The 26,471-nt window shown below is 57.1% G+C and overlaps 1 protein-coding gene across 2 annotated transcripts; it reads right to left on the bottom strand.

The window, feature by feature from the left end:
• Positions 1-45: 45 nt before the first annotated feature.
• MAPK8IP1 (mitogen-activated protein kinase 8 interacting protein 1) lies at positions 46-25,096 on the bottom strand. 2 transcript variants are annotated; one of them, XM_063159013.1, is made up of 12 exons: positions 24,983-25,096; positions 17,796-17,901; positions 10,076-10,309; positions 6,360-6,441; positions 4,953-5,825; positions 4,250-4,325; positions 3,657-3,829; positions 3,259-3,368; positions 3,017-3,136; positions 1,924-1,994; positions 1,499-1,597; positions 46-1,059 (listed from the first exon to the last, which is right to left on the bottom strand). In XM_063159013.1, the coding sequence occupies exons 1-12, from the start codon at positions 25,066-25,068 to the stop codon at positions 987-989; spliced, it is 2,103 nt and encodes a 700-aa protein (XP_063015083.1). In that variant the 5' UTR covers positions 25,069-25,096; the 3' UTR covers positions 46-986. The 2 variants fall into 2 exon arrangements, with proteins under 2 accessions (XP_063015083.1, XP_063015085.1); XM_063159015.1 differs by lacking the exon at positions 24,983-25,096 and adding an exon at positions 19,874-20,031.
• Positions 25,097-26,471: the final 1,375 nt, after the last annotated feature.

Here is a 26,471-nt window from a genome sequence, read left to right on the forward strand (position 1 = left end):
GCCAGGGCCCAAACCCCTTGTAGTGGGAAACAAATGCCACAGTAGTTCTGCTCCAGGAACCATCATATTTAATAGTTGTTGCCATCACAGCAGATCCAGCTGAAGCACAGACATCACTGGCTGCAGGGACCGGGACCGGGAGAGCTCTTCTTCCTCCCTGGTGCTTCGCACGGCTCCCTGCAGCCTTTAGCCCTTCCCACTTCAGGCAGACACCCAGCTTTGTGCAGGGGCTGAGCCCCCCTGCCCTGCCTCTGCCACCTGCAGCTTAGGGGAGAGGGGAAAGGGGGAGAGAAAGGCTTCCCTCCCGAGGGTAGAGTTACTGCAGGGAGGTATGAGGGGAATTTTTCTCTCTCCCCAGGGCATGGATTCAAGATGGAAGGGGTGGGGATGGGGACAGAGGCAGGGGAAAGCTGTCTCATCTCATTCTGGATCTGGCAGAGGAGATACTGGGGCTTCCTCTGCCATCCCTGCCCAGCAGCCATCTCCCCAGGGCTTGGCAGGGAGGTGATCCCATCTACCAGGCAGGAGCCAGCATGTGGGTCTCATTTTCTTTAGCTGTTGTGTCATCATACTGCAAAAGACTGACTCTGCCACTGCAATTAAAAGTCACCCCAGATGGATGTGACAGGAAGCTGTGCCATGGTCACAAGGAGGAGATGCTGTCACCCCAGCCTGCAGCTGGAAAGGGCACGAGCACACTACTGCCCCGCACCAACTGCTCACAAGCAGGGCACCCAGTGGGTGCTTCTCCCATAGAATAAACTAAGAGTATTTTGTACAATAAACACAATTTGTCCAGCCCTCCCCCCTCCCGTCCCCCCAGCCCGAGGAAGGGGAGTCACGAAAAGAGGCGGCGCTCCGTGCCCCGGGGAGCCCTGCCCCGGGCCCGCTCCTCCTCCAGGCTCAAAGCAGCTCTTGTCCATGCACGACACGGGGAAGGGGCGAGACTGCAGCCCTGGCTGAGCAGGAGGTGCCTGTGCCAGCCCCTACTCCAGGTAGATGTCCTCTGTGGGGCACGTGTACTCCACATACTCCTTGTAGAATTGCTGAAAAGCCCTCCTGCAACACAACACCAGGCAAAGCTTAGCTGCAGCCTCCCCACAAGGCAATTGTAGATCCTTGTTTCCATCCTGACCCTCACTCCTTACCCTGTGGCCTGTTTGACACCCCCAGGCCCTGACCTCTTCTGCATTAGCCCCAGAGATGCCATCAGGGCAAGGATGGAGACCCTGTGGCTCTGATTCCCTGCACAGTGCATGACTTTCAGCCATCTGCCTGCAAAGCCTTGCACTGGGACTTGTTCCAGTACTGTCAGGGATATGATGCCCACAGCCCTGTCAGCCCTGACTCTCAAGCCAAGCATCTCAGAGGAGGAAGAGGTGCCAGCCTGGGGCCAGGTCCAAGCCCCACATGTAGGTGGGGAGGGCAGGATTCAGCCTAGCTGTCTTGTTCCTCCTGCCCTTTATGAGCCAGCCTTCTCTGCCCAGCCAGGACTCACCCTACAGACTCCGCCAGTGGCTTCGTGGACTCCTCCGAGACGAAGACATGACAGGCAAATCTGTGGTCAGCAGGGTGCTTGGTGATGAACCCAAAATATCTGAGGGCAAAGAAAGTGGATGTGACTGGACCAGCAGACCAGGAGGCATAGGTACCCCAGCATCTCTGAGGCATACCCTCCCTTAAGCATAGGGATTTGGGACCTGAAAGCCCCCCCATAAATCCTGGTGGCCAACCCAAGGTCATGCCACAGCCCATGCCCAGAGCTGCAGCACTGGGCTCACAGGGAGCCCTCCAAACCAGGGCTCTGGGAAACCTCTTCCCTTCCTAGCCCCAGTCGTGCTACCCCCAGGGAGCAGGAAGGCAGGAAAGCCTCGCTGCTGAGCTACTGGTGTTGAGAACTGCACTACACTTCTTGCTACTCACTTGTTGTTCTTTGGATGGTACCCACAGAAGGAAATGTTCTTCAGCTGGAAAAAATGGCTACACTTGTTTACCTGGGGGGGGAGAGAGAGAGAGGGGAACTGTCAGAGCTTTTCTCCCTACACCCTACAGTGCAGCTGGTCTCTGGCCACTGGAAATATGCACTTGGATACTGAGGAGTGAAATTAATTGGAGACTAATCCTGGGCTGCTATCAGCAGCAGTTTCAGGATTGTTCCAAGCACCTGAACAAAGGGAGCTTTTCCAGGCAGCCCTGCTGGCTCTCACCTCAGCTGCCTTTACTGCCAGTAGCTCCTGCAGGATTTCCCTTGAGGCCCTGAGTCAGACTGTACTCAGGCTAGAGTCAGTGCTGCTGTTCACTAGCACACACAGCCCTCCTTCTTCACTAAAAAGGCTCTCAGAAACACTAGTACATAGAAGATGAATGGATAACTTAGAACTAAACAAGTCAATTCAAGCCTGGGTGTCAAAGGGTTCCAGCCAGAAATGAAAACTTATACAAGTCTAAACTGCAGCTAAGTTGATGGCATCCTCTGAATTTAGGCAAGATTTGTAGAAACCTCACACAACCTCTATCACAGCACTTAGAGCCATGAGCTACTCCTATCCCTCAGCTGGAAGGGAGGTTTCCCAACAGCTTGCTGCAAAGCCCTCACTTTCCTCTGCTCAGCATCCCAATGTGCTTTACTAGGCTACTTATGCAGAATGCTAATCAGCAGCCTGCCCTTACCAGATAAAGAGATTACAGGGCAGATCTGGAGGACACCACTCAAAATAGCAGCAGAAAGGTTTAGAAGCAGCTGACAGATTACCGGGAACGGCTCAGCTCGCAGCATCCCAGCGAGTGATGTGCCTGGCAGCTGTGAGAGCATCAGCTGGCAGTACTGCCCCGAGCTGGGGCCTTGCGAGGCATGGGGGATCTCGATGGTGGGCCTAAAATGCTGATGATGGTGTTTCTCACACTCTCAGATGTGGGGTGGAGACCCTTAATTTTCATATGTAATCATGGCCTGCAGCACAGAGGGCACGAGCAGCAATGAGGGAAAGGATGAGATGAGCAGGGAGGGGGGCACTACCTTGCTGTGCTCCTTGGAGTCGTCAGCTTTCACAGCAATCTTGACCCCGCGCACACTGATCTCCAGGACGCAGCTGGAGGGGGGGTTAAAGTGCACAGTGAGGCGGCGTGTGGTGGCAATCTGCAGAGAGACAGACAAAGCAGAGGGACACGTGAGCAGTGATGATGGCTCCCCACTGAGGCTCTGCCCTGCTGCCAGATGGAGCAGGCCCTCCTGCTCCCCGGGATGGAGTGGGACACTACCTTCTGCATGGCCGCACAGAGCACATCATTGCCCTTGTGGTAGGGAACCTGCACGGAGCCGAGGAACTTCACTCGAAACTGGTCCACCCAGTCACTGCTCTTGGCCAGAGCTGCAAGAGAGAGCACATGGCAGGGATCATCTTTGGTGACCAGCTATGTGGGCTGAGCTCCACCTCCCCTCTCCACCTTCCCACCCCTGTGCTTTTCCCTGCCCAGGAAAAGCTTCCCTCAACACCAGCTACCGACTCCCAGCATCACAGCAGAACCTGCTCATTGCTCCCTGCTGGATGCCCAGTTTGGTCCTCTCCCCTACCCCCTGCTCAGCACCAGACTGCTCAGCAGGGAGGATGTGGTACAAGGATGTGGGGACATCAGCAGGCTGCACAGAGGCTTCATACCTGTTACATGGTCTGGGTCCTTGGTGACCTCAATAGCATAGTAGGCAGGGAAGATGCCCCGATCTCCTGTGCGCATGTTGTAGGCCTCATACCAATAATCTTCTGCCTGCACCTCCACCAGCAAAGGATCATCCACCTCCAGCTCCAGCTCGTCCGCATGGCGAGGCACAAACCTGGGCAGAGAGGCACTAGCAGCAGGCTGGCTAGCAGTGCTGGTGCCCTTCTCACTGGCACCCCCCACAACCCCGGCAGTGCCCTGGTAGCCATGGGGACCTGACATGCTAAATAAAGCACTGGAGGAGGTTTGGGCTCAACAGGCAGCAGCATCCGCACACCTAATGCAAGGGTATCCCCTATTGCACCACCCCAGCTGCTCCTCAGAGGCCCTGACTGCCCTTGGAGGTCTTGCCCATGCAGCAGCTTGGGCAAATGTTGCTCCTGGGCAGGGCACGAGCTACAGGCTACAGGTTTGTTCTCCAGGGCTTCCCACACCAGAAACACTGGAGTTTGTGCTGGCCCCACCTTGGTGGGAGTGCAGAACCAGCTTTCCCCTGATAGAGGCTGGGGACACTGCCTGGTGCCTGCAAGCTCACCTAAAGACAGCACGGTGAGTCTGCTCCTGCTCCTCCCCGTTGATCATGCAGGAGAACAACCCAAAGGACTCAGCACCTGGAGACAAAGGCAGAGGAGAACATGTCAGCATTGAGGGATCAGCATCACAGCCAAGAGAAGGACATGAGCCAGGCTGTCTGCTGAGGCTCCTGCAAGATGGTTCGTCCAAGAAAAACTCTCACAGGGAAAACTCCTGTGATGCCACAGGAGAGAGACACAGCTGGAGCTGCTGCGCTGGTGCCCATCAGTCCCAGCTGGGAACAAGGCCTCCCTGCACCAACACAAACAGCTGTGACACCGGCATGGGACCAGCCACACCATGGGAAACCCTGCCTGCTGGAGCATGCCAACAGTGCTCTTCTGGGCTTGGAGAGGAGTGTGGCATGCCAGGAATATGATGGCCCCCTGTGAACTCACTCAGTCTCCCCCTCAGCATGGCCATATCTGGGGCATGCCTCAATGCAGCCTCAAACACCTACTGCCAGCCACACCGGACAGTCACAACACTTTTCCAAGCCCCACCATGCCTCCTGGACCACCAGGAACAAAGCCACAGGCTGCAGCAAGCAGAACTGGGGCTGAGGTCTGCTGGTAGCTTCCTATCTCCTGAGCACGTACCAGAGACAGGCAGGGCTGCCAGGGCAGGCAGCCACCAGCCCACCTTCCCCTGTGCCCAGCACTCACTGGAGGAGCGTGCCCGACCACTCATGAAGACATTGAGGAACTTCTTGGAGAAGTGGATGTCTGCCTCGGGGGTGGAGTCCTCAGAGAGGCAGACTGAGTCACGCTTCAGCGCATCCTCCTCATACTCCTCGCCGATGGCCGACTCATAGGGTGACGAGATGCAATTGTCGTAGACCGTGGCTGAGTCGCTCTCGTCGCTGTAGCCTGAGTAGCACTGCTTGAGGCTGACCAGCTCCAGCTGCACGTTCTCATCCACCACCAGTGTGTATTTGACAGAGTCATAGGAGAGGGCACTGGTGTCCGAACTCACAGAGGCTCTCTGAAGGTTGTGCCCCGGCCGGGAGCCACCACTCCCGCCACCACAGGAGGCCCTGGGCAGGTTTGTCTTGTCAGGGGAGGACATGTAGTCCAGCACCTCATCCTCCTCGCTGATGGAGGGGTTGGTTTTCCCTGCCAGGGCTGAGTAGCCGGAGGTGTCGATGTCGGAGCTGATGGACATGCGGTTCTCACTGGACTGGGACAGGAACGGCTTGTCGTTCTCCAGGGGGTCCGAGTTCTTCTGCACGGGTGTCAGGTAGATCTCCTCTGTGGCCTCCAGCCTCACATCCGTCTGGTAGCGGATGCGGTCCCGGTGGGCCTCGGGGCCCCTGGTCACCACCACGACGCTGGCACCGTGCGGTGGGGCCCGGCTGGGGGCCTGGTGCTTCTCGGGCGGCCGGGATGAGGCAACGCAGGCTGGGGCCATCTGCGTGGCTGCTGTGCGCCGGCACGGGCTCTCCGTGGATGTGCCCCGGTCTTTGGTGGAGGTTGTGCTGTTTTGGTGATTGACCTCATCACTCAGGCAAACGTGGTCATGGGGAGGGGTCTGCTCACCTGTGGGGAGAGGAGAGCAGCGTAGACAGACACACAGAGGGAATGCTCCCTGGTGGGGAAGGTGTCCAGGGATGCCACCCAAACTCACAGAATCATTTAAATTGGAAAGGACCTGTAAGATTCTCGAGTCTAAGTATTAACACTGTCAAGCCCACCATTAAACCATGTGTCGAAGCACCACATCTACACAATTTTCCATATTTCTGGGGATGGTAATTCCAACACTTCCCTCTTCCAATGCTTGTTCAACATTTCAACAAAGAAATTTTTTCTAATGTCCAACCTAGACCTCCCCTGGTGCAACTTGAAGCTATTTTCCTCCTATCCTGCTCTGTGCTACTTGGGAGAAGAGAACAACTCCCAGCTCACTAACAATCTCCTTTCAGGTAATTGTAGAGAGCAAGACGGACATGCACCCTGCATCCATGTGGTACGTTTTCCCCAACCTCCTGCTCCAGCACCACTTGCCTCAGGCTCCTGAGCACCATGAAAGGGTGCAAGGAGCTGACCCTGGCCAAAACCCTAAGAACTCACCCGTTTTCAGAGGGGACGATGACCGGGACACCCGCTCCTGCCAACTGTGCTTTTTCCCCAGAGAGTTGTTATTCAGAGTGTCCTGAGGAGAAGAACAAAGCTGCCTTATAGCCTGAACAGTAAACAGCACGCGGCACAGCAGCACCCATTCCTCCCTGGGCCCACAGCACCCTGCTCTGCTGGGCTCAGGGAGACCACCAGCCCCACAGCTCACCATGCTGCTGCTGCAAGAGTGCCGTGATGGCTGGAGCAGGGTGGGCAAGGAGCCAGCTGGGCTGCATTCCTCCACCAGGGAAAACCTGGCTGCAGAAGCCCACAGCTGGACAGTCCCAAGACAAAAAATTCAAGACCTGAGCCTGCCTGCATGCTTTGCTCCCATCCTGCCAGCCCTGCCTACCTTCAAACCACCCAGCTTAAAGAAATAGGGGAAATGCCAAGGACCAGGTGTGGTGCTGCTCCTCAGCTAGAGGCCAGCTACTGGATAGATTAATTCCTGCCTCTGGAGACACCCATATTGGATGTACACAGGAGCATACACAGATGGTGTGCATGCATGCAAATCTACACATACACAGTTCACTAGCAGATGTCAATTCTGAGCAGCGTGAGAGGAGAGGCAGGATCAGACCATCCATGCTGCCCATGCCTGGGAGAGTTTCTGTGGGTGCTGTGCCCTGCCTGCCCAGCCCTGGGTGGCTGGCCATGCGTAGGTGAAGGGAACACATGCTCAGCCTTGCTGCAACACCCAGGGAGCAAAGGATGCCAAGGCCCCTCTAATGAGGACCCTCCTGCAGATGGGGGACAAGTCTCCCCTGCCTGTCTCCGCAGGGTGTGGCATCCTGCCTGGTGCAGTGCCAGCCCTCATCCATCTCCAGGGTGTCCCTGGCTCCACGCTCCCAGCCTCCAATGGGGCACTGAATGTTTCTGCCCCAGCTGCAGCATTTTGCACTGTTGGGTTCTTGCTTAAAGTACCACAGCCCTGCTGGGACTCCCTGGATTTTCTCACGGCCTTATCACCAACCCGCAGCTGTTCCCAGCAGCACAGGAGCTGCCCTGTCCTTACTTTACCTCCTCACTGACATGAAGGAAGCCTTTGCCCCAAAATTCCATCATGTCACACACGGCTGAACCATGCCTGCCAGATCCCTGCCTCCATGTGGGGAGGGAGAGACCCCCTTCACAGAGCTCTGGCAGCCTCCCACTGTGGCCTCCTTGAGTCCTGCCTGTGCCAAGGCAAATAACAGCACGTCCCTGCTAGCCTTTCCCAGGGACACACTGGGCTGGGATGTGGGCCAGGCAAGCTGTCACAACGATGGCCTCTGTGTGCAGAGTGCCACAGGCCAGTGCCACAAGCCAGCCTGGCTGCCTGGACTGGGACAGGAGGCAGCAATGCAGCAGGCACAGCCCACCCATGCCCACAGGGCCAGAGCGCTCAGGTGTCTGTAATGCCCTGCCAGGGCGGAGAGGCATTCACAAAGTCTCAGAGGATGAACCTAGCCAGTCACAATAGCTGTTTCTTGCCCTCTGGGAAGCTGGAGATGTTCCTCTCACCATTTCCAGGCCGCCTGCCTGGGATGATGATCATAGAGCGCCCAGCAGCAACTGAGACATCACCAGACTGGATCCTGGCCCCATAGGATCAGAGCAGAGGGTGGGATGATGCTGTGCTTTGTGAACACCCTGTCTGGCAGAGTGCCTGGTGCCCCAAATGGGTATTCAAGAGAGGATGCATGGCCATGGTCCCTTCTTCTGACTACTTGTAGGAGAAGGGAGCCAAGCAGGTCAAGGGGATGCAGCGTGTCACACAAGTGGAGACAGACTGGGGACAGGCTGGTCCCCAAGGGATGCCCTGCACCCTGTCCTCTACTCAGGCCACCCCATGTAGACAGGGAGAAAGTGCCTCTTGCTAGAGGTAGGCATTCAGAACGGGAACCCCAAGCACCTTACAGACAGCCTCTCACTAGATCCTACCAACAACACTATCCTACCTGGCCAGCCATGCCGCAGTCCTGTGCCACCATCCCTACTGGCTCCAGGCTCCCATTGCCAGCTGTAGCAAAGTCCCCTCTCCCATTCCCCATGTCTTCAGCTCAGCTGTGCCCACACCTCACAGTGAGCTCCACAGCCTCCACCATCTCCTTGCAAGGGAGATCAGCTTCCCCTCCCCAGCCTACCATCTCTGCAACTGCCCCCACCCCCATCCCTCTCCAGACACCTGCTCCCACCCCCGGACACTGGTTGGGACCGAGTGTCTGGGAGAAGGCCCTGCTGTTCCCCACCTCCCCCAGCTGGATGTGGCTGCCACACACCACTTGCTCCTGGGGGTCCCTGCACAGGGTGGGACAAGGCTGCTGCTGTCCCCTTGTCCATTATGCTCAGTGGAGCTCCCCCCGCCTCCCCAGCCCTGCTGCCTTTGTCCCCGGTGCCAGCTGCCTGCGGGCGCCTATCCTTGGCTCTGTGCCTTCCTCCTCCTCCTCCCACCCATGGCCTCAGGCAGAGAGCTGGCATCAGCTGCCGGTGCTGGGCTGGTGACACCCAGCTCTGACTACTCCCCATCTGTCACCCACGGGGACACCTGCCTCTCACTTCATGCTCCTCGGCTGAACGTCACCGCGACGAAAATCCTCCTACTTGGCAGAAGGCAGAGCTGAATGGAGGAGGGCGGCAAAAATAGCCCTGCACGTCGTGCACTTTGCGTGGGCTTGTGAAGTTTGCAGAAGCAGCAGAGCAAAGGGGCTCCAGCCGCTGCCTCAGGGGTCAGGATGCAGGGCACCAAGACATCATCCATTCCAGGGTTGACAGTACCGCTATGGCTGTGTGGGGCACGCAGTCTTGGCTAAAACCATCCAGAATCTTTACAAAATCTGAGCGTGAGCGAGACAACAGTACCCCCTTGTTCTCCTGACCACCATTTTGGGCGTTGCTTTTCTCTCTCTCAGATTTTGTACGGGGTTCTGATATTAATGCTTCTCTTGCCAGGCACCACCGCTCAGAAGCTGAGGCCACCAGGTCCCCGCTGCCAGGCACGGGGCACCTGCTGTCACCAGCCTGCCCTAGAGCTGGTGCTGCCCCAACCCGGGACAGCTGGAGCCCAGCCAGCTGTTGGTGCCGGCCCCGGGCTCGCCAGTCCGTGCCGTGGTCCCCCGTCCCCCGATGGCTCATTCACGCGTTCGGTATCCGTGCCTCGTTTGCTCCCCATCCCACGGGAGCCCTTCGCAGCTCCCACCCTGCCAGGCCACCCGGACCCTGCTGGGGCACATCGCAGTCCCGGCACGATTCCTGGCGTTTTCTCTCCACCTCGGCACCAGAGATGAAAGAAGGACCCACCCGGCGCCTAAGCCCCCTCAAAGAACCCCCGCCGATCGCAGCGCTGGGATGCACGGCGGTGCGCAGGGGCGGCCGGGCAGGGCGTGCTCAGGTCCCCGGCACCCGCGGAGCCTCGGGCCCGCAGAGCGCTCCCTCCGGCTCGGCCTGCGCTGCCCGCGGCCCGGGGTAACGCGAGCGGCCGTGGGAAGGGACCCCGATGGCGGGGGCGGCTGCCGCGCCGAGCACCGCGGGCAGCGCAGCCGAGCCCCACCACCCCCTTCCATTCCCTCCCCCTCCCTCCGTCCGCCCGAGACAAAAGCCCCGGCAGACGGCGGGAGCATCCTTCCTCCACCTCCTCCTCCCCCTCCTCCGCACCACCCAATCGCCCCGAGCCCCCCATCCCGGCTCACCTGGCTGCGAGGCACCTGCGGGAAGAGGTTGAGGGTTGTGGGTCGCTTCGGCCTGTAGACTTCGGTGGTCCCGGCCGGGGGGTCTTTCTGCAGCGGCTCGGGCGCCGTCTGCTCCTCAGCCGGCGTGTCCCCCGCCGCGTCGATGAGGTCGAGCTGGAGCATCTCGGCCTGCAGCCGGCTGGCCTCGCCGCCGCCCGCCGCCCGGGCCGCGCCGCCCGCCCGGCTCACATGGCCCTGCCGGGATTAGTGCCCGCGATCAGGCCACCGGCAGGGCGGGCGGGACGGGCCTCTCGCCGGGGCCGGGCAGGGGGGCCGGGGCCGCCGCACCCGCGGCCGCTGCCTTTTAAAGGGGCAGCGATGTTATTCGCGGAGCCGGGAGCCCCGCGCCCCCTCCCCGCCTCCCAGGCGGGTGTGGGCAGCATCCCTCCTCCCTTAGTGATGGGGCTTACTCCCGGCAGGTGTCTGTCTGTAGGTACGCGCAGCCGTCACATTCACTATGCAGCACACAAACGTGCACACCCAGGTTTCATCTTGACATAACAAGGACATTTTTTACAGTGAGAACAACCATTCTGCAGAACAACCTCCCCAGGGAAATGGTAGAGTCCTCATCGCTGGAGATTTTCAAGACGCCACTAGAGAGTGTGCCAGATCGTCTCACCCAGACTCCCTTTCCCACACAGGGTCTGACCAGGTGATCCTTTGAGGTCCTTTCTAGCCTGGGCTGCCCTATGACTCTTCCTTCCAAGGCAGACTGTGCCCTTTCTTGGTTGCTGTCCTGGCAGGTGGGACTCATACAAGCATGTAATCAGTTTGATCAGACTTGGTCTATCCCCTGCCTGAAGCAGGTCACTCGGGGTCTTGTCCATCACCCCTGAACATCCTCACAGGTGGAGAACCCACCACCATGCTGGCACTGTGTACTGCATTACTACTACTAATTACTAATATGGGGTTGAAATTTTCACTGCACACCTCTGAAAGGAGTAAGGCTCCTCCTTCCCTGTAATGCCCACTTGGACCAGCAGCTCCCTCCCCCTTGTCTTACTCACTGAGGACAAGCTTTGTCTGCCCACTCCTTGCATGCATTTGCATATATCAGACCTGATATATGGGAGGGATGCCCGGCACTGGCTCTCCAGTCACCTGCTGGTGGTGGCTGTGCTCTGGCTGGAGGCAGCTCCACTCTTTCCCCTGCACCCTTTGGGAGCAGAGTGACCACTGTGGCCTGTGGGGAGCAGGTGTCCCATCCCACCCCGCTGGCTGGGCGCAAGTGCAGAGCCACCACACTCCTTGTGGCTGTGTGCTGGGTGAAGAGGCACCAGTGTCACCTCTGTGTGTGTTTAAATGTTCTTGGGTGTCTTCCCAGGGCCCCCTCCTCGCATTAACTGCAGCTTGCACATGCACAAGTTGCTGCAGCCAGCAATAAAGGCAGCAGCTTGGCATTGTGGAGTTGAATTGGCTGTGTTATCAGCTGTTTGTGGTGACTGCAAGCTCCCCAGCAGGCAGAGGTGGGGAAGGAGGGGTTTTTGCAGCTGAATACTATCCATGTCTGCAGCTGCATGGAGGATGCCCCCTGAGTCATGAGAGAAGAAACAGCCCCAGCAGCTCAGGCAGCCACTCCAAGAGCTCTTGGTGCTCCCAGCTCCTGACCTGTCAGACAAAAGCCAGCACAGGCAGGGCTCTGCCTGCTGCAGGCACAGCACAAACCCTCTCATGGGAGTGACTTCCCCCCAGTGTCCTTGCTGAAGTCCTGCAGTGGGTGAGCAACTGGAGAAGCACTGCCACAGATACTTGTCCTCTTGAGGCTTTAAACATTTAAATCCCTTGTTTTGAGCATTAGCTTTCATGCTACAAGTTCTGTATTTCTGTCTGTGACAAATCACAGGATTTTAACAAGGAAACCGAGGCACGGGAAAAGAACTGGAGGGAAATGCCAGCTGAATAGATTATACCTAGCCAAAGTGGGTGTATTGGAGTCAGCTGGTGACATTCAATCTAGACTGCTAATAATGCTGCTTCCACAATCCTGTAGCTGTAACAATCACTTGGGAAACTCACAGAGGGAAAAGTCCGGGAAGGATGCAGAAAAGCAAATCGTTATCATTCTGAAGAAAAGGGCACCCTAGCAGGGGTGCAGCATTCCAGGTTCAAAAACTAGGAGGAAACTACAGCCACTGCAGGTATTATTTGTGGCCTGTAGCTCAACAAAGTGATTTTGAAACCACACAGAAATCAATCACCTTACCATGTGAGTGAGACCTGCAGTGATCCGCAAAGCAAGGGCAGGCACTAGACATTGGGAAGCCTTTCTAACTGCAAGGATACTGCCACACCAGAGCAGGCTGCCTTGGGAGCCCTCTAGGAACAAGTTAATGTCACCTAAGGCCAGCTTGAGCACGCTCATGTCTCAGCACAGATGCAATGGTGAGGTGACTTCTCAAAGTCCCTTCACCTCGTGGGAGAGATTAGGGTGTGTGGGAGAGCAGTACCAGTGCCCAAAACTTGCAGCAGGATAAACACAAGATGCTGTTCCCCAGTGCAGTCACAGGGACACTCGTGCTTCCTTACAGACCTGTCCCTGGGACTGATGTGATGCTGCTGTGCCCCTGCTGATCCTACCTCCCACCTGCACCGTGCCATTGCAATGGCAAAAAGTCCCAGTGTCCAGCACCTGGTCTCTCTCTGACAGTCCCAATGCTGCGATCCATGGTTCCAGGGGGCTGGAGCAGAAAGAACCCTGCTGCAATTGAGAGGTACTGGGATCACTCCTGGAGCACTGGTCTAAGATGGGGAATCCCCTGTGTGGGGAAGCTGCTTGCTTCCCTAGGAATGAAAGGCTCCTGCAAAAGGAGTGGGGAGATACACAAGATCTTGCTTGAGTGCTGTAAGTCTCTTCCCTGCTGCCCCCCTGTCACAGCCTTCACTGTCAGAGGAGTGGCAAAACCCTCAGCTGGGAAAGCATTTTGTGAGTGCAGGGAAGAGGGGGGGACTTGCTGAGCAGAAGGCACAACTGTGCCCCTTCTCCCCACCACCGGCTAGCTTCAGAGCACCAGGAGAAAGAGAAGTCTCTCTGCCCCCAGCCTGGCACAGCCACAGCTGGCCATGGACCACAGAGGCAGCTTCATGGGACAGCCTATGAAAAGCTGCACAGAGTAAGCAGCCACCTCGCTGCCCTGTCCTTTGCTCCAGCCCTCACATCCAGTTCCCCACTAGTCCCCAGGCTGCAGGCTCATGGCAGCTGCTTCCCTCTTTGCAGCGGGTCCTGCTGCCCTTCTGGGAGCAGCAGCACACTTGGATCAGTGGCGCCGAACATCAAGAAAAAGCCCCTGGCATTTCCAGCAATATTATTATGCCAAAAAAAATGGTCTTTTCCCTCCACATTCCTGTGTCTTTGTGGCTGTTTCAGACCTTTTCATGCAGACCCAGGAGGGCTCAGCACAGTCCTTCATCGGCTCTTTTCCCTTTGGGCACTTGTTCTCATGCTCTAAGGTATTTCCAAGAGAGGTATTTCTTTTTAATTTTTATTATTTTGTTTTTTAATTCCTGCATTAACCATTTCCACAGTTCCTGGAAAATAGATGAGGCACTAAACTTGTATTAACCTCTGCCTGGCTGTTTGCTGGGATCCATCTTGCTGAAACCAGAGCTTGTCACCCTGGATTTCTAAGTCACTAAAACAAGGCCAAACCCCAAGTCTGGTGCTTTTGTTGCAAGTATCCCTCTCAACATACCTGACTGCTGCCATTGGTGAGGTGGAGGTCGTGTCCCTCACCCTGGTGGGCCCTGCTCCTTCCCAGCTGGCCTCCTGCCTTGCCATTCAACAGCCCCAGTGACACCTCTGCTTCCTCTACAAGCCCTCTGCTCAGCCTATCTCACTTCTCGTTTCATTCACTGGGGACTTCTTGTGGAAATTAAGGTTCTTTTCAGCCACACATGGTATTGTTCCTCACTCTTAGAGCATGGTCTCCCATCCACAGGTGTGGTCCTTGTCAGTGGAGAGTTCTCTCTTGTACAAACATCAGTCTACACCTCCTTGCAGTTCTGTGTGTCTGAGCCACTGTTTCTGAAGAGCTTCTAAAATAGCCCATAACGAGGTCACTGTTTTTCTGGGACCAAAAAAATCCCCAAAACCCATATCTGTTTGGGTGCTGACCTTCACACCAGTTGCCTGATACTGCCACAGGTTTTGTCATCAACCAGCTCTGTCCAGACCCCCTCACCTCATCAAGGTCACAAGTTGTCCCCATCCAGCCGTCACCTTTGCAGCCCTCAGGCAGGGTTTGTCCCCCTTGCTCCTGGTCAGTGCCTGCCCACCTCAGCAGAGACTCGCTGCTGGGCAGCTGGATAACTCCAGCCCCTTGGCCCACAGTGCTCCCCACATCCTTTCCCCCTTGCCCGTGGCTCTCTGCTCTGGTGTGACTCAGTGAGCCAGCAGCTTGCTTTCACCTCGCATTGCTCCACTGCCAGGCTTTCACCCGCAGCCTGGCCTGCAGGGGTGACCAGGGCCAACCCTTCCCCCTCCCTACCACAGCTGCTCTGGGGCACCGGGCGCTGCCACGGGCACGGCCCCCTCATGCCCTGGTCCCAGCGCCCCTGACTCGCCACCCCCAGCAGCCCCACACAATGCAATGAGTGGGCTGATGCTGACTGCTGGCCATTCCTGACCTGCTGGCCACTCCTGACCTGCTGGCCATTCCTGATCTGCCCGCCCCTGCTCAGCCATTCCTGCCCTGCCAGCCCCTGCTCCGCACGCAGACCCGGCCACGCTGCTCCCTCTGGGCCTGACTGCTTCCATCAGGCAGATCCTGCAACCTTGTCGCCCCGAGCTCGCTCTGGATGGCAATCAGCTTGGAAAGCTCCCTGGCTCTCGCCTTCGACATTTGGGATTGAAAAGCCTCTCTCACAGCCATTGTTGTCACCACTTTTGGTTCTGCTCCTCGGGCAATCCTCCGCGTCCCATATAAACCATTTGGACATATTTTTAGCAGGCATTTTTTCTGAGCGTGATAAGCTTCCTCCTTTGCTGTGTTTATGAATAACTCATTGCTTCCCCTACGGCAGCCTCACATCCCCCTCCCACTCCAGCAGACTCTCAGTGCACCAGGACATTTGTGTGAAGCAGCTCTGAGCTGTCCCCAGGGAAGGCATGGGGCTCGCTCTCAGAGCCTGAGCAAACCCTCTGATGAGGCTTGGGTCTCAGTGTTGAAATGCAGGGAAACAGAAACCCCTCAGTAAACTGTTTCAAATGGGCAAAAAAGGCTGGTTTTCCTCTTCCTGAAGGAAGGGCTGCAGCACTTGAGATGCAAGTCCCCCCTGCCCCTTCCCCTCCCTGCCAAACTTCAGCCAAAGGCTGTCAATCTGTAGAGGAAAAAAATAAATCCTGCCCTGAGCCCAGTGGTGCTATCAGCAGTGGGGAACTGGGATGGTTAATGGGAAGAATCCAGCAACAAACCCCCAGTCTCTGTCTGCCTCTCCTACTGCAGGCAGAGGATGTTCCCAATGCCAGGCCCTCACTGCGGCTGTGCCCTCACGGATGCCCAGCACTGGGCTCGCCCTTGGTTTTCCCTGCAGCATTATCCCTCCTCCCTTCAGCATACACAGCCCATGAGCCCAGACTGTCCCAGGGAAGTCTGGCCATAACACCCTGCAGCAGGAGGAGTCTGCAGTTGGAGCAGAGGTACCGAGAAGCAGCCCCATAGCTGGGAACAGACAAATTTTTGCTGGGAACAGACAAATTTTTGCTGGGAAGGTCACGAATTAGACCAAGGAGCACAGCAAGACACCTGCACCTCCCAAGGATGAGGTCTGCCTGTACTGTCCTGCCTGCAGTGAGGAATTCCAAACGACACAAATTCACTTTCTAATTTTAAATCTGCGACAAATTCTTGTGCCTTTCCTGTCCTCACTGGGTCTTTAACAGTTTTGCAGAGGAAGTATTTCCTCTGAGGGACAGAATGATTCCCAAACCACTTGGCTGCTCCTCCAGCATTTGCATCCTTTAGCATGAAACACATTGACAAAATGCAGAAACTCTGTGTTGAGAGGTATTAGTTCTTAGCTTAAATAAGTAAGTTTTCAGTAGAATGAGTTAGAATGGGTTCATAGAGTTATAATACTGTGTGATCTAGTATGTTGATTGCTCAGCTTTACTTGCCTAGCATCAGTAGCTGGATCTGCTGAAGCCTTGACACAAGCCCTAGAGATGTTTTTGGCTGGAATTGAGTTAATTCTCCTAGTAATTTTCCTAGTAGCTGGTGCAGTGCTGTGTTTTGTCTTTCTTATGAGAGGAGCACTGATAACACACTGATGCTGCTGTGGTTGTTGCTGAATAGTGTTTATGCCAAGCCTAGGGCTTTTTTATTCCCCCATGCTCTGCCAGCGAGCAGGTGCACCAGAAGTACAAACCAGAAGACAAGGAGACTCCAGCTGTCAGCAGAAGCTGTAACTCCACAAGATAAGAACAGTGTATGGCCTGCCTGCACAGACACAGAGAAAGAACCCAGTAAGATGATGTTAGAAGAGCCCAGACCAAAAACCACCACTGGACCAAGAGGTGCAGGAGAGTGCCTGAGGGGTGGGTGCATGAGTTGTATGGCTATAATTACCCAGGGGTTTCTTTGCTCAGGCTCCCTCTCCAAGGCACCCAGCTTGAGCTGACCTGGCACTGTACCACTAAACTATTTTTAAAAAATCTGAGCTGGGGGCTTTGCTACAGGAAACCTAGGGCTGAGCCTGAAGGAGGAGGAGTCAGCCTTGAGTGAGTGTATGTTCGAGTGAGGGGTCAAATGGGCACCTGTCAGCTTACTGGAGCTGCCTGCTACAAAGAGTCCCCTCCCAGCAGCTAAAGTCTCAGGTGGTGTGTATGTGATTCCTTGAGTGATGTGAGAATGCTGAGGCCGCGGCTTTTCCTTTAACAACCTGCATATTTACAAATCCAATATAATTATCAATTTATCTCCACATTTCTGCCCCCATGGCCTTCTAGGGAAGTTCAAACAGTGGTGTGAACCCCATCAGCCTGCTCTAAGATGGATGGGACGCCGAACTGAGGTACCTGCACAGGCTTCCCAGCTCCCATCTTTATTCCACCTGCTGCCTGCTGGTGTCAGAGCTACCTCCTTCCTTGTTTCAGGAGCCTCCAGGTCTCCAGCCTCCTAAAGACCTGTGAACAGCTCTAGCTAAAGCTAGCTAGCAAGCCAGAGAGAACACCTCCTGTGAACAGAGGCAGCTCTCACCATGCCAGCCCAGCTGCATCCCCGGGTCCAGGGATGCATGTGGGGACAGGAGGCACAGCCCAGGTGGGACCTTGGTGCCACCTTGCACATGTCCTTGATTCCTGAGAATGCTTGCCAGGTGCCAGATGCTCGCTGGTCATCCTGCTCAAATGGAGGCATGCCCCCATTTGAACCCAAATGCTTGGGCTCATCCCTGAGGAACAAACTCCAAGCCCTACAGTACAGCGGGAACCAAAATGAACCAGCTTTGAAATGCTTTTTTTTGTCCCTTGAGTTTGGCTGGTTCAGAAAGGACCTGCACTGTGCTGGAGTGAGGAGAGGGCACTGACAAGCAGAGGGGATGGGACCATGGCAGTGGGTTCCTTGAGAAAGCATCACTCATCTGGGGACCTGGTGGTCCTGCATGTGGGTTGATGGTCCTGCCAGCCCCACTGGCATATTCTGACCATCCCTATCCTTCTCCCCACCCCCATCACACTTACCCTGCTGGCCAGGCTCTCCTTGCAGTGCAAGCTGATTCCACACTCATCAGTGATCTCAGAGAGGTCTTCATCCTCAAATTCCTCAAGGCTGATGTCATGGGTGAGCCTGGAGGGAGTGGAGATGGCCTGGTCACCCACTGCCCCAGTGGTGGACAGGAGGGTGCAGGGTGCTGTGGTGCCTGTGGGCTGGGAGCAGCACTGACACCCCAGGAGAGGCTCTCCCCGTCTTTACTAGGAAGAAAGACTGGGAAGGCAGCTTCTTCCCAGAGGGGACAGGTCTGTCCCCATGAATGGCTGGGCTTGGCTGTTGGGAGGCAGGAGGAGTGTGTCTCAAAGCAGTCCCTGCCTGACCAAAGACAGCAGGGACATGCAGGTTGAGAGTACATGGAACAGACAGAAGAGCCAGCCCCATCACAGGAGGCTTGTTCTGCTCACACCATCCCAGGGAGCCTCTGGGATTGTCCCAGCTGGGCACAGACACCCAACAGGGCAAGGGCCGGGGTTACAGCAATTGGAAAGGCTGGGTCCAGGGCACAGCTGGAGGATGGACCTGCTGGGACAGGTGACCACATCAAGACCCACAGAACTTGTAAGCACAGCAAACCTCTCAGCTATTGCACAACCAGCCCCTGAGCTGCAGCTGGCAGGGATGTCCCAGCCCAGCTGCCTGCAGTAAGAGAGGGCAGCGATTTCCCTCTGCACCAAAATCACTCCCTGGGGTGACTATGGGCATCCCTGTGAACATCAGTGCTGCTGAGCTGGTCTGCATGGCCTCAGAGCCCCTTAGGGCTCTCAGCCCCAGCCATACAGTCTCCTTACAGCCCTTCAAAATAAGAGAGATCCTTTCAGCAGCTGAAAACATGCTGATGAGCCCCGGGGGAGTGATGAGGTGCTCCTGGCTTCTGAGCACTAAAACATTTCAACATAGTGGTACTTCAGTGCTCTTCTCACTTATTCATTACCACAGGGGTAAATAAAAGAACCCAACTCAAAAGTCCTTGGCCAACGTACTCAGACCCCTGAGTTTTGTCTGGAGTGGCCATGGACACTGCTTTGCTTGCTACCATTCCCCCTTGCTCCCAGCTCCACTGGCTGGGAGACACTTGGGTGAAAGGGCTGTGCCAAGTCCATCACCCCTCTCTGGATTGGTCCCCAGCAGTGCAGTGAGAAAGGAATGAGAATGGTGCTTTGTGACCTGCAGAGCTCCCACTCTCACTTTAAGCACTGCTTGCCCATCTTGGGGCTCCCACATGCAGTGCCATTAACCCAGTGGCGTGGAGGGGTAACATCTCCCCTGCCCCAGCTCCTGGAGAGGGAAAAGAGTGGGAGAAGCCCATGGGAGAAACAGCATCTTCCCTCTGTGTTTCTGAGGACCCCACTAGTAGTGGTCTCCTGGGGTGAAGACAACTGGGAACAACCACAGCCATGGAGGCAGCCCCTGGAACAGGAATGCAAGGACACAGCCTTCAGCCCAGGGTGGGATGGCTGGACCCCCACTTTGCCTATCTCCTCCTCCTGCCCCTGGAAGGGAGGCAACGCGGAGCAGGAGGCTCATGATGAGCCTTCAAAGCACAAATCGATTTCTTCTCGGGTTACACGGGTCGCCAGGGTGGGACATCATCCGTTGCTAATGCTCGGGGCCTCGCCCGCCATGCCGGGAGCGCAGCGAGCGCTGCGGGCCCGCTGAGGGCCACAACACTGCCGAGGGCTGCCAGGGCTCCCTGGCCCTGCAGGAGCAGCCTGACAGGGTGGCAGTGCCCCCACTCCGCATGGGGACAGGCAGCCCTGCCCTCGGGATGGGGAGATGCTGAGCGGCTTCCCCAGCACCGGCCCTGTCTGCCGACGCTGGGGCGCAGCAGGAGGTGTCCAGACACCTTCTGCCACTCTGCTGCCTGGCTGTCACACAGCTCCTGCCCAGCCAGGAAAACTTTGGGCTCAGCTGCGTGCCAAGTTTGCTCCTGTCCTGTGGCCATCACTGGCAGAGAAGGGTGATGTGCCCAGGACCGAGGGGCTGCCCCTCACCCCCCTGCATGCCCGCGGGACAGGCCCCCCTTCCCCAGGCCCAGCCGGTCCCCTACCATTTCTCCCACTGATCTTCCAGCCAGCTCTCCTCCTCGGTGCTCGACTCCATTTTCAAGGGCAGCTGCATTGAGGAGGACCCCCCTTCACCGGGGGACACACTCCCACACCAAAAAACACCCCCAGACCTGCTGTGGGGAGCCGTGAGGGAGATGGCAGCTGACCCGGGGTGCCCACTGCCTCTCCGCCTGCCCCGTCGCAGTCTGTGGCTGCCGGCGCTGCTCTCTATCCTCACTGCGCAACCTGGGCAAGCTCATTAAAAATAGATGGAATCAGCTGTCCTGGAGGGGAAAAAAATAAAAAAAAAAAAATAACCTCCCCAGCTGAGCCAGTGCCAAGTCCCTGCACTCTGCTGGGGATGCTGACTGCCTCTGCCTGCCAGCCAGCCAGCCTGGCTCCTGGTCTCGCTCCAGCACTCGGCTCCTCAGCACCCACAGCGGGCACAAGAGCACCCCGTCATGGAAACCCTCAGCACCCAGCCTCTCCTGCCCTTGCAGCATTGCTGTCCCCCACAGCAGGGGGACACAGACAGGAGCATCTGTCCAGCTTCTCACTAGGTGGAGTGAGGTCCCTCTCTGATGCAAAGGCCAGAGTGTTTCCAGCACAGCGGGACCGGCGTCATGGCAGCTGCACTTCCAAGCTGAGGGGAGTGCCTTTGCCAAGGGACAAGCCCAGCCAGTGCAGAGCAGTGCTAGCAGCACCACCCCTTCCCTGTCTGCCCCCACCTAACCCCCAGACCCACTCCTGCCTCAGGCAGGATCATTCCTGGGCTTCCCCAAGCTCTAACCCACGCTGAGGGCCAGGGAAATACCTGGTGAGCTGCTCTGCCAGCTCCCACCCCTCTTCTGCTGCTGAAGGAAATAAGGGTCTTTCCCAGGAGGGCCTATCAGGTGTTGCTGACAAACTTTTAGTACAGCAGCCTCAGATAATCCTAAACCACCCCCACACCTCTCAGACCCACTCACTCCTTGCCCCATCAAGATGAAGCCAAAGTAGCTCTAGAAGAGGCACCTACCTTGACTCTGAGATGGGGACAGGGCATCCCCCTCCCCACTCTGATGCACAGTGGGGTGGCACCCCCACTGCCGCCCATCACAGCGCTGCTCTCTTGCCCCTCACTGACACCCACTCCAGGAGCTTCAAGTAATGGGTGCATCTCCTACCACCTGCTTTGCTCCCGGGCAGATAAGGGTGGGTGATGTCACAGGAGCCCAGCTCAGGGCCTGGACTGCCCTGCTCAGCTAGCCTGTTGCAAGCTCTCTCCCTATCAGTGCCTCACCACTGGTGAATGTCACACGTGATACTGTGGTCATTTTCACTCAGCCCCACAAGAACAGCATGCAGGACTCCATCTTCCCTATCAGCTCTGCCTGGAGGCACCTCATCTGCTTGAAACCTCAATTAATGCAACAAATAAAGAAATCTCCATCTCCGTATTACTTGCGCCCTTTGCTCCTCTCACATGGATGCTCCAGGAAACACAAGGAAGGCTCTCCATTACCCACCTCTGCTCCCTGTGGTGGAAACTCCCCTTCCTTTCTCTCTTCCTTCTCAAAGAGGCTAAAAATACCAGCAAAATGAAACAGCTCTGACTCCTCTCAGCTCCATCACTGGCAGTGAAAGTCTGAGCAGGACTTTCACTGTACAAAATCCACAATACACGTGTACTTTGGCCAACTTCCCTTGCCAATGGCCACGGCATCACAGGTATGTGGGAGTCTGTCTCCATTTGTGAGGGTGGGAGAACCCTGTGCTTGCAGGTTATCAGTGCTTTCCTGAAGGATGTGCCAAGAGGCACCTGAAGGTGGGCAGCCCTGCTGTATGCATGAGAAGTGATAAACCTGGGATTCTCAGGAACTGAGCAAGAGTACGCACGTGGGTGCAAGAACAGAGGCAGATGTTACCTGCCCATGGCAGGAGCAGCTTGACCACAGTCCAAAGAACAGCCTTAAAATCAGTCCTGGCTGCTGTGCTATTCCCTGTCAGCCCACTGCCACTGCAGAGGATTTTCCATGTAGGGCAAAACCAGGGCAAAAAAAATGATGTGATGAAGCTGGGTGCTCCAACAGGCTCAGCTGCCCAAGCCATGCTCTGATAGTCTTCTATTAGGTGCTGTGAGCAAGTCCTGTAACCAGCACCGGTGGAAAAAATAACACTAACCTACATTTGGCTGGCCCTGTCTCTTTCTTCCATCTCAGTGGCCAGAGAGTGCTTCATTCGAATGGATGGGAAGGCGCCTCTCCCCGCCCATCAGAGGAGGACAACCCTTTCCTCTCCCCTCACAAGAAGACAGGTAGCCCCATTCCAACGCCCAGCTCATTCATTGCCTCCAAACAGGCTTTGCTGACAGCTCCAGATGAGCACGACAGACACATAAAACAAACCACAGAGCTAAAATGATTTTTGCCTCAGCCTGAGGTGCCTCTTTGAACTTCCCGACAAGACTGAGAGAACTTCTTCCCCCAGAGAGCCCCTCCCTTCCCAAAGGGCTGTGATTTCTGACAGGGCTCCCTGAGTAGAGGAGTAGTTTCCCTTCTTTCTTGACCTGTGGAAATAACTCCCTAAGGGTTTCTTTTCCTAGGTGCCTTCCTGCCCAGAAGCTGGGTGGATGCCCTTTGCCTTTATCAGGGAAAGCTGAAGGAGATAGAGGGGATCATTCAGTGACCCCCTCCCAGGTTCCAGCTACATTAGAGCCACAGTCCTGGGGACAGCAGGGCAGGCAACACCGTGAGCTCTGCAGGGCCCTGCATCCAGCTGTGCCCCAGTTGTGCCAGTCCTCCCTGTCCCTCTAATGCTGGGTAGAGGGACCCCTAACCCAGAGAGGCCCCAGAGAGCCCCTCACAGGAAAGCCTACCACAAAGCACTGCCAAAGCTTCTTAGCAGGGCAAGGAGCTGCCACACAGCATCCCAGAGAAAGATGTTGAGGAGCTCCAGTGAACACAGACTGCACTGTAAGGCTTTTGGAAGCTTAAGGAAAACAGGGAGGATGGATGAGAATGAATTTTTCACTGCTGTCCCCTAAAATGTTGTTTTTCTTGTTATGATGAACAGACACCTCTGGAGGACCTCCTGGCTAAAGGAGGGATCACCTCACCATCCTTTTCCTCCCACTTCTCAGACAACACCAAATCATCACGGGCAGGCCACTATGCCTGGTCTCTTCAGAGCTCAGTCTGCTTGCTGGCCAGGACCAAGCCCTCTCCCAGTCCAAGCCAACCAATCACCTAATGCTTGGGCTGGCGTGTCACCACTCGGAGCTGGGAGTGCAGGGGCATGTGCCAAAGGGCAGAAACCTGAAACACCTCATCCTGCAGGCAGCAAGCAGGGGCAGAGGGCAGGGCCCACCTCACTGCCAGCCATGGTCTGAGCCCTCACTCTGAACTGCGCTCATCGCTGCTGGGTCATCCACGGGGGGACAGCCCCTCGCTGAGCCGTGCAGCAGGGATGCATGTAGGACCTGGGACATGGACCAGCCAAGCTGTGACACATAACCCAGCTTGTGTTTCACAAGCATGGCTCCCTTCTCCCACGACACTCCCCGCCACAACATCGCCTCTGATCTGCCAGACCCTGCCCCAGGCTCAGACACATCACTGCATCTTCTTCCGCTTGCACCGTGAGCTTGGTGCCCGGGGAAGATTTTGCACTCCTGTCTTGATTCCCCAGTTTTCCACCCAGCTGCACAGCCTCCTTCATGAGGTCAGTTCTTCCCTGGAGCAGGCTGGCAGCACACAGGGCTCCTTTTGCAAAGATCTGAGGCACAGGCAGAAGCAGCAGCTCGTTCTCCCTGCCAGGGCACGGCTGTGTGCTGGGGAGCAGGAGGGTGCCAGGGGACAGCCACACCTCCAGGACAGCAGGTGGTGGGCCCAGAGCTGCTCGGCAGCTCAGCCTGCGGCCCCTGGCCCGGTGGCCAAGCCCCTCTGCATGGTGGAGGATTCCAGAGGCAGCGTTGAATCGCTGCCTTTGCAGGGCACACCAGCCATGTTGCAACAGCTCCCAGCAGCTCTCGCAGGCAGCGCTGCAATAGGAGGCAGTGCCAAAGAGCCGGAGCCACCAGCAACGGGGGGCCAGCAGCAGAGCCCTTCAAATATTCATTGCCTGAACACCACCTTTGCTCGACTGCGCCCATCTGTTTCCCACAGGGACCCACGGGTTCCCCAGCCTTAGGGGCTGGGCCTGACACAGGAGGGCATGAGCTTTGCTGTGGTCCCAAGTGGGGACCATCCCCTCCTTTCCACCCAAAATCTCAGCATGCAAGGCAGCTGGTACCATTCCCCTTTTCACAGGCAGCTCCCCCCAGCACCCTGGATGGCAGAGGCAAGCAGAGAGCAATGGCTGACGAGGGCACAGCTGCCAGGAGCAGCGAGCCACCCCTGATGGCAAGTGAACACCGCACCTGCAGGCAGAGGCAGGGCTCCTCCCTTACCCACCCAGCACATCCCTGTCCCAGAGCTACCCTAGGCAGGCACCAGGGGCTCCAAAGCCCACCGGCGTCCCTGGCCTGGCCCATGCCATCGGAAGTCCCTGTGACAAGCCTCATTGGGTTTCAGAGGAGACACAGCCCCCTGCATCCCAAATCGATGGGAGCACTTGGTATTGCTAAGAGGATCAATTCTGGCACTCTCCCACCGTCTCACTTGGGGTTCCTGTTTCACAGGGGCAGGAAGGAAGCAGAAGCAACTGGGATTTCTAGGAAAGGGCTGGAAAAAGGCTTTCCTTGGGGAGGGGAGAGAGATGAAGCTTTTTTCTTCCATGAGGAAGAGGAGGTAAGACAGGTAAGGGGGCGGGATGGGGTGCGAGGGGAGCATGAGGCCAAGCAGGGGGCTGGGAAGCTGCAGCGGTAAATGTGCGGGGCGAGGGCCAGCATGGCTTGGGTGGGCGGGCTAAGCAGCCATGGGGGGCTGGAGCGATGTCCGCGGAGGGGGCTCAGCGGGGCCTGGGGCGGGGGGCAGAAGGGATGCCTGGGGCTGGGGCTGCGCGCCGAGGGGCAGAAGCGCTGGAGGAGGCGGGGGCCGTGCGGGAGGGGCTGCAGCAGAGGGGGAGCGCTGCCCCGGGCAGGGGGCAGGGGCTGCCCCGAGAGGGCTCCGCGGGGGGACGGCGGCCGGTACCTGAAATTGGGGGGCGAGGCGAGGTGCAGCCCCAGGAAGGGTGAGGAGGCGGGCGGGGATGCAGCTCCTTTCTCTCGCTCCGCCATTCTGTGGCTCTCTCCATGCAGGCGGAGGGCGGGCGGGAGGGAGGGAGGCAGGGAAGGAGGGATGAAGGGAGGGGGATGCTGGCGGTGCCGGCGGGGAGGGACATACCTGCCGCCGGGGCGGGGGGAGCGGGGGCGCGGCCCGGAGGCTCCATCCCGCGGCTCCGGCGGCAGCTGCAGGACGGGCACGGCACACGCGGAGGCGTCACCCCGCACCCCGACCCCATCCGCTCCGCCCGGGGCTCGGGGAACGCCGGCCCCGGCGGGACAGATGTGCCCGCAGCTGGACCGGCCCCCAGCTGTGCCCGCAGCTGGAGGCTGCACCCTTAAGGCAGGTGCGGGCCATGGCCGGGCTCTCCCAAGGCCGGGAGGAGCCACGCCAGGAGCGGGGCTGGGCGGCTGAGCGGGCAGGCAGCAGCCCAGGGCGAGGGGCTGCACACAGAGGGGCTTGCAGGGGTCCCTTCGGCAGCGAGGAGGGGCCTGGAGGCAGCAGGAGCAGCAGGAACAGCCAGGCTGTGCTTTGGCACCTATGGCATGGGTACCGCTCCTGGCAACAGGTCTGGCAGCCCCAGCACAGACCCTGTCCCTGTCGAAGTTCACCAGGGCTGCAAGTACTGCAAAGGGAATTTAAAAAGCAGCATACACACACCTTCCACAGGCACAAAGGAGGGAAAAAAATGCATCTCAAGATTTCCGGTCTCTCCCCAGAAAGGCCAGACCCATTTTTGTATCCAGCTATGTCTCAAGAACCATTTTGTCTTGGGTGGGTACTCATTGCTGCTACTCTTCCTTACCAGCCTGAGCAGGTTTCTCTTCCCTACCTCTCCTCCCCAAGCTTTGCAAGCTCAGAAAACTGTGCAGGTTTTGCTGTGGACAGAAGTGGACAGCATCAGTATTTTTAGATCTCAAGGCTACTTCTGTACCTGAACAGGAGAACTTTCCTCATTCCCTGCATGCCCACTGTGCTCCCAGTCCCTGTCTGTGACAGTCCTGGATGGCATGAGTGGCACTTCTTTAGCAGTCCAAATATCCAGTCCCACCAGTGTTTCTTACACCACAGAGCTGACTGCCATTGAGGCCATGTATTAGTTCTTGGCCAAGACCCAGGACATCAGCTGCTTCTCCAGAGAGAAGAGCAAGCAGAGCCCTCGAAGGCATACAGTCCTGCTCTCTCTCAGGAGTCTGTCTCCTGCCAGACAAACTGAAAAGAGATGTTACTCCTGGACTAGCAAGGAGACAAGCACACACCCCCGGGATCACCATGTGCAGGTAACCCTGGGGCAGCCTCTTGAGGGTGATCTAAGCGTCCCCTTTGCTGTTTGGATGCACAGACTGAACTGTACTACATGCAGGAGCCAAGAGACTCAGCAGCATTCATTCAGGGAGCTTTGATGTAGCTCCATCTC

The sequence above is a fragment of the Melospiza melodia genome, chromosome 6 (assembly GCF_035770615.1).
Source record: "Melospiza melodia melodia isolate bMelMel2 chromosome 6, bMelMel2.pri, whole genome shotgun sequence".
Lineage (NCBI taxonomy): Eukaryota > Metazoa > Chordata > Aves > Passeriformes > Passerellidae > Melospiza > Melospiza melodia.